At 51.0% G+C, this 7,467-nt stretch overlaps 1 protein-coding gene across 1 annotated transcript; it reads right to left on the bottom strand.

Moving 5' to 3' along the window:
• Window positions 1-865: 865 nt before the first annotated feature.
• On the bottom strand, window positions 866-5,455 carry SPINK1 (serine peptidase inhibitor Kazal type 1). The gene is made up of 4 exons (XM_068959651.1): window positions 5,305-5,455; window positions 3,723-3,763; window positions 2,957-3,069; window positions 866-1,029 (listed from the first exon to the last, which is right to left on the bottom strand). The coding sequence occupies exons 1-4, from the start codon at window positions 5,357-5,359 to the stop codon at window positions 948-950; spliced, it is 291 nt and encodes a 96-aa protein (XP_068815752.1). The 5' UTR covers window positions 5,360-5,455; the 3' UTR covers window positions 866-947.
• Window positions 5,456-7,467: the final 2,012 nt, after the last annotated feature.

Consider the following 7,467-nt stretch of genomic DNA (forward strand, 5'->3'; position numbering starts at 1 on the left):
GCGAGACCGCAGCTGCCCAACGCTCGCTGCCGGCACGGGGGGCAGCGGCACCCGGCTCTGCATGGCTGCGGGAGGGAAACGCTCCCCGTCCGGGCTGCGTTTGGGACGACTCGCTGCGGTCCTTTGGCCAAAGCAGCCGGGACGCCCCGCTCCCTCCGTGGGGAGACGCGGCCACTCGGATATGCCGTTTCAGCAGGGTTTATCCCCCTTGCAGGGCTGGAAAGAGAAGCCCTGAGCTCTTGCTGGCAGCCCAGGAACACCTGGCTCTGCTCCCCACCAGCCCCTGCCCGGCTGCGGGCTCTGGCGCCGGCCCCGGCTCCGACGGAGCAACAGCGGCCTCCAGTGCCTAAACCTCCTCCCTCTCTCCATCCAGGGAGCCGGCACCCTCGTCCTCCGCTGCTCCCGCTGCCGGACCTCACCCCGAGCAGGCCTGGCCCGGGGTCCCTGCCCCAAAGGAGAGCCTCAAAGAAGCTCTCCGAGGAAAAGAGAGGAGGCAGGAGGTCCTTCAGACCGGGCGGAAAGGCTGGACTCTTCCTGCCGGCAAGCAGCCTGGAGCATCGGCGCTCGTGCCCGGTACACTGAAAGTCATGAGGAGACCCACCTCCTGCTGCACCGGTGCTGGAAGTTTAGGAAAAGAAAACAAAATTCTCTGTGCAAAGCAGGGTCCCCTTGTTGTGCCAGAGCCTGGCTTTTTCCTTGGGAACGTCCCAACCTTTTTCCCTGGGGCTCTCTTAATAATTTGCTCACAGCTGTTTATGAATGTTACAAAAACAGCCCATATTTTACTGGAAGGTATTTTAAATGTCAGGGAAGGCAGGGGTGGGGAGGGACGGGGGTGGTATGTGAGAAATCCCAGTGCAAGATATTGAAATGCTTCCATTTTATTAGAGGTTTAATATAGGCTAAAGACATCTTTGTGCTGTCTTCTCCAGCACAGTGGTGGATTTTTAGTTTTGAGTGGAGTCGGAACGTGGGGAAGGCTCTTGACACGTTCCCCTTCTCTTTATGCGCACATTAGTTTTCCTTTGCCTAGAAAAGAGGTTAAAAATGCTAGAGAGTGCCTTAAAGTCCCTGATACACAGAGAAGCCTGACTCAGGTGATAAAGAAGGAATGGTAAACAGTATTAGTCGTAAGGAAGCCCATGCATTTTTGACAGCCAGCTCGGGGTTACCTTGCACATGAGTTAATTAATTCCAATAAGCCCAGGAGCTAGCACTTCCTGACACCTCCTGGCAGAATAATTCACCTCTTTGCTGTATGGCAGTTGCAAGACACCGCTAATGCTTGTCTGGCTGCAGATGATAAAAGTTATGACTTTGTTTGCGTGGGCTTTTACAGACAAATGCCACTATTGTGTCCCACTTAGGCTTGCCCTCAGCTTCCCTTCCTCACTGCTTCTGCCTCACTGCTCTTTTGTAGCCCCAAACCTTCCCTCCCACCACCACTGACATCTCCCTTCCGCTTTGGAGGCGTGCTCCTCTCCGGGGGACGCGGGGATTCCTCGTCCCTTCACCCTGCGGCCCAATGCCACCTTGCTCCCTGTGCACCTACTCCGAATGCTTCCTTGCTCTCCTTAACCAGCTCTTGGTTCCTGGACAAAGCCATGATGCTGCCAGGGCTGCTGCACCTCCAGCCCCATCTGTCACACGATGCAGGTGGCAGCTGGCATGGGGGTGCTCCCTGCGTGGCATTCCCTCCACCTGGTGCTGCGCGGGTTGCTGGCTGTGCTATCTTCTCTTGGGACACCCCTCTCAACACCTGGCTGCCGAACAGCATCCTCTTTGGCCTTAAAATGTAAAATTAGCCTTTGAACAGTCCAGAAGCAGAGTATGGGGCAGAAGCCTGCATTAACCTGGAAACGTGGATTAACGGAGGAAAGAGAGGATAGCCAGACCACGAATTGGTTTCCAGGGTTCTTTTTTGGTGACCCAGGCTCTGCTCTTTGTTACTCCAGCGCTAGCTTGGACTGACTCCTCCTAAAGGCAGAATTTGGCTCCACAATTCCTCCAGGAACAGGAAACCTGGAATTTCAGTGCCCATCGGAGATGTCTCTGCTGACGGCAGATGGGCACTCACACTACTGACAGCCTGATCACCAGAAAACCCTGCCTCCGCCAGGCAATATGAAGGGTAAAACTCCTTTAGCCCCCATAGACTGCAGTATCTGGTTACAGATCAGATTCAACCTTTCCAACAGAGATTTTTGAACCACTTAATAGCATTGAGTTGGAAGGAATTCCTTTGCTTGCCTGACACGAAGCACTTGCAGTGTAAAAATATATTCAGAATCACCTACAGCCCAAACCAGAGAAAATGAATCAAGTCTTGCCAGATATTTTGCTAGCATTTGGACCTGGCCTTCTGCTAAGGCGGTGGAATCTGGCATTAGCACAGACTAAACGAAAGATTCATTCGTAAAAATACCCAGAGAAAAAAATGACCTTGCATATCCAGAGAAAACTGAAAGCAGAGCTCAGCTGTGAACTCCCTGTCTGAAAACTATAGTTTTTCCTCAGCACCACGCATCTGAGGTCACCTGGAAGAATCTTTTTCTGCCTGGATCTGCTAGATCTGGGCAGATTGTGAGGATTTTGCCACTTGTCCAAGTTTCTGGCCACCCTCCAGTGCAGTCTCTGCACTTGCTACAGCATGGCTGTAAGTATTTGGAAATTTTGGCCATGCGGTCCCTGCTTGTGGGCAGATCAGTGCTGCATCCCATGTGCCATGAGTCAAACACAACAGACCTGTTTTGCAGATGGGTGCCACGTGCTCAGAGCAGCGGTTGCAGCAGCTGTGTGGGAGGCCAAATTTGTGCCAGATGTGCTGGGCTCGATGCCCACCCTCCACCCAGCTGCATGTGAACATCTTTCTTTCTAGGAATTCCCAGGCATACCTCATAGCCCTAGTCTGCATGGTATTTATACTTGCACAGGATCCAGATATCCAGATACTCACAGGTTCTGAAAGCACAACAAACACTCATTGCTGTATAAGATGTTGTCCGTGCCACAAACGGGGTCAAAGATCTTTGCACAGCCTTTCTTTAGGTCATAATTGCTGCAAGCTGCCTGGAGAAAGAAAAGGGTAATGAAAATATTAAATATTAAACACACCTGCAACTTACCAAAGGACCTTTGCCTTCACAGGGATGTGTATATTTTTGTATGTCTGGGTAACACATCTCAGTTTCCTTGGAGCTCTGCTATGAACTCTTGGAAACATTGGGATGCCTGTCATCACGTTGTCCCTCCACCAGCTAAATCCCACCTAGTGCTCCTGTGCGCCCTTAGGAGAGACAACGTTGAGCGGGTAACACTCCGTGGACACTGTCTGATCATGTTCTCCCCAGCTTTTATTTTCCATGGCCACAGGTATCCCTGGGGAGCGAGCTGCCCTCACATTTGCCCGCCACAAGGTGATGGGAGCTCTAATCTTGATTGCCTTTAACTTGGCATGCAACAGCAATAGTCAGCTCTTGTCTATCAGTTTTTCTCCACTGAGCGTGGGGAAATCCAAAGGGCATTTTACTGGGATTAGTAAAATCACTGGGATTTTACTGTGGCACAACAGGTGGAAGGATGTTCCCAGGCACCTGGCTCTCTGGACAGCCGACCCAGCAGCTCATATTCCTTGAGCAACACTGGCTCCCCAGTGTATAGGTTGGTGCTGTCTCACCAAAGCTGAGTATACCCTTGCACTGCATAGAAATAGGAGCCTTCACCTCTGTTCCTGTGTCAGCAGCACTATCCGGTTCAGCATTTCCTAGAATGGAGAGAAGAAAAAGACTTCTTAGCGTCTTTCACACAGGCTGCCTTGAAGAGACACCCAGACTAAAGATGCTTTAGGCTGAGGATTGTATGTCTTGGCTCACACAGCTTGGTCCTTTCAGGGGCCCAGCAAATAACTGCAGCTCTTTCTTGCTTGCACCTCTCCTGTCTTGCAGCAGTGTCCCTCACCTCTGCCGGGCCAGCCCCACTGCACCTGGCTCTTTCCCCAGCGGAAGCACCATGCCCGGTGGAAGCCTCTGCCAAGGCCAGGTGCACCCTAGTGACTTGCCCTGCCGCACATTCCAGCTGCCAGGGAGCAAAGGTGGCTTTCTTTATCTCTTATCACTCGTTCGCGGGTAACTGAAAAACTCCCGCTGGTGCTGGACTGATGCTTGTATAAGCCGAGGGTGATTGTTCTGGTCTCTGTGGGTGTATACCACAGAGAAGCAGAGCAAAAGACAAGTTCCCGAAGGCCTCTAAAAAAAGCAGAAATGGGGTATGTCTGTGCAGATCCTAAGGTTTCACACCAAAGCTGGTGGGAGTGAGCCCGGCATTGATGGACTTCTTGTCCATGGAAGAGCTGGCCCTGAACTGACAGCTGGGATCAGCATGGGCTGAACATGTGATGGCATATTTTGAAAAACAGTCTGAATTTTCTCAGCCAACAGCAGCACAGAAGAGAAGAGCTTAGGTTCCCTGTAGGTCCGAGAGTGATCTACAAGGAAGATTTAGGCTGCATCTACATTACCAGGCAGTGCGGCCCCAAGAGAAGTGGGTCTGTAGAGTGAAGCAGTTTGGTGCAAAGGACGTGATATCCACACTAGTCATGTTTCAGGGATTCTACTTTGGACTAGCTGTGGTCTGGTCCCAGGGATGAATACCCAAAAGCAGCTGTAGCTCACTGCATGCTTAGTCCATCTAAAAGGAATTCAGATTTTGCACTCAGAGTGTCTGCAACGGCAACTGCAGCACAGTAAATAGGATGACAGAGGACTTGCTTCAAAAGTGCCCTTCTGTCCTGAACAAATCCACTAATGCCGGCGCCTCCAGGGAGCAGGAAGTAAGACAGCATTAGCTCATGGTCTTATCCTTCTGCACCATATGGGATCTTGAAAACACAGTTAGCTTAAATATTGACTCTGGTAACAAAAGCTTCATTTTCCTCTCTGTAGGTATGTTTCATGTCTTCTTGGGTTTGTGTTTTTTTAATCCAGTATGCCATCTATTCGCCCTAGAAGAATTGGACTGTCCAAGAAATAACCGGCTCCCAGGCAGAATTCCAGCCCTGAAGGAAGAATGTCAGTCCGGGTCTGTTCATTTTGGTAGCAGGTGCAAAGCACCCTTTAAAAGCCGTTGCTTTAGGTCTGCTCACAGATGGCTGGTTTAATGCATACTGGCTTTGCAGCACTCTCCGGGGAGCGCTCCATTCTCCTGCCCAGGTCTCAGCAGCCAGGTGGCCTGTTCCCAGGCTCACTTTCCTCCATGGCAGATCCAGGAGTTTTAGCGAAGAGCTTCTAAGCAAAACGTAGCACTCACCTGGGTAGCTGCAGAGTGCCAGGCAGAGGAGCAGGAAAACACCAGTTGCTTTCATGGTAAAGGTGATGCTTTAGTAGGGTCAGCAGGACTCTTCTCTGACTTTCAGAGACCCCATTTCTGATGGTCCACATGAAGACCTTTATAGCTTTCCCCATCTCTGGCGCCACCCTGCACGGCCAGCTCCACCCTGGAATCTTGTGATGACAACATTCAAAATATGGGGATAACGCCAGGTGGCAAATGGCTCATTTGTGTGCGCAAGGATAAAAGCCTCTCAGAAGCCAGTGGAGGTAACCGCCCTTATCACTGGCAAGGGCTGGAGCTTTATCTCACAGATGGGAGACAGCCTTGGGTCTGCCCTGCAAAGCTGGGAAAATGGGGCTTTGTGCAAGAAGCAAATTGAAGAAAAAGGCTGGATGGCAAGCAAAATACATGCCTGAGCTGGCCTCCCCTCTAGCACAAGCAAACCTGATTTGCATAATTACCCTGCCACTGCCGTTCACCGGGCTCTGGGTGAAAATGGCCTCTGTCCACATGCATCCTTCCTAGCATGATTGACAGAGCAGAGCTAGGGTGTCACCGTCCCGAGGGCTCCCCTTCCCGCTCTGGACAGGGAGGCACAGCAGCCAGGACTCCTGGTGGGAGCAGGGGCCCGGCTGTGCCTTGGGCTTGCTTATGGCCACGTGTTGCCTGCTGTTATTTTGACTGCAATCTTTGTGACGGCAGGAAGGCCACTGAAATGGACTCACTGGGTCGGATGCTGCTCTCTTCCCCTCTCCCTGCCTCCAGCTTGGAGTAAGCTCTGGGGATTGCCTGCGTTTACTCCGCAGCGCCAACGGTGTGCTGTGGAGAGTGGATCTGTCCCTTGGGTATTACAGGGATTAATTAATGTTTCTAAAGCACTTTGATATCTCATCCATAAATCGCTGGAGAAATGCAAAGCAAATTATTACTAATGGGGGCTTATGACTCAAAGACAGATTTTTAATTAGCTGAACAGGAAGAAGTCAATGCCAACAGCAATTCAAGGAGGTGTTTGCGAGACTCAAATCTCAGTTCAAACTGGCAACTGCTCTGCCGTCCGCGGGAGACCCCAGCCCATGTGTGGCTCTTGCAGGATGCTGCCCTGGCAGAAGCAGCCCTCCTCCTCTCAGGCTGGCTTCGGTGGCAACGGAGACTTTCCCTGGTCCCCTAGTCTCATTTCCCTTTTGCTCTTTGCCCACTTCCCAAGCGCTCCGGAGCCACCTGCAACTCGAGGCTAGAAGAAATGCTTTTAATAGTGTCTTTCATTTTAATAACTTGGAGAGCAAAGGAAGGTTTGTGCATGACCCATGCAGCAGCCGTGAATACCTGGGTTAAGCCCTCTGACTTCTCTGGGAGGAAGAGTCAGGCGCTGTTATCACCCTCTGAGGAGCAAGGGAAGGAGGTATGATCATTTTTTATAGCTGAGCGAGGTTCACCTCAATCCAGCACTGTCCCTATTGCTCTTCCAACACACTGTTAGGTTACAGCACGAGTAAAGCAGGGAGTGCCAAAAGCTGCTTTGGTCTCACCCCTCAAAGCAAGCAGGAGCCTTAGCAATGACATTTTATGGTTATTTGCCAGCCCGGTTTGGGAAAAGATTTTCCTCTTCAATCTATAACACATGTAAAGAGAGCAGAAGAGGCAGTGCTGGAAAGAGTTTGTCCGACTACCCCTTGTCTAGGATGTGCCTACTCCTGTTAAAACACATTTGCATGTTTTCCGGTTTAGAGATCCTCACCAGAGCCAGGAAACGTGATGGGTTTTATTGTCCGGAAGCAGAAACGTCTTTACTCAGATTCCTTGGAAACATCCAGGCATATCTCCAAACTTGAGGTTGATGGGTAAATCCTCAGCGTTTATGGGAAACGCGCTGGCTCCTGGGACGTTTCAAGTGTGTACAATGCCATGATTTCTCACTTTTCCTTCCTCTGAAGTCAGAGACACCGAAGCCAAGACAGGCTGCCGACCGCCCCCTGCCTGCTGGACACTTCTCTCTTCATCTTTTATCACTTTGGCTCCTGTTAGGTTTACACTGCCTTCTTTCCATGTTCCTAAGCCCTCCCAGAGCTGTATGAGTTTGTTTAGGTGCTTTACTCCTGAAACAAGTTGAAGAAACTCCAGAATAAGCAGTATACAAGC

Source organism: Struthio camelus, chromosome 13 (assembly GCF_040807025.1).
Source record: "Struthio camelus isolate bStrCam1 chromosome 13, bStrCam1.hap1, whole genome shotgun sequence".
NCBI lineage: Eukaryota > Metazoa > Chordata > Aves > Struthioniformes > Struthionidae > Struthio > Struthio camelus.

What these genes read in the sequence shown, in the direction of transcription:
- SPINK1 (XM_068959651.1), bottom strand. Translation starts at nt 5,359, where the DNA reads ATGAAAGCAACTGGTGTTTTCCTGCTCCTCTGCCTGGCACTCTGCAGC. An exon ending in CTGCTGACACAGGAACAGAG is followed by an intron (nt 3,070 to 3,722) that starts GTGAAGGCTCCT and finishes TTCTTTCTCCAG; the next exon opens with GCAGCTTGCAGCAATTATGA. An exon ending in TTGTTGTGCTTTCAGAACCT is followed by an intron (nt 1,030 to 2,956) that starts GTGAGTATCTGG and finishes CCTCTTTTCTAG; the next exon opens with GCAAAGGAAAACTAATGTGC.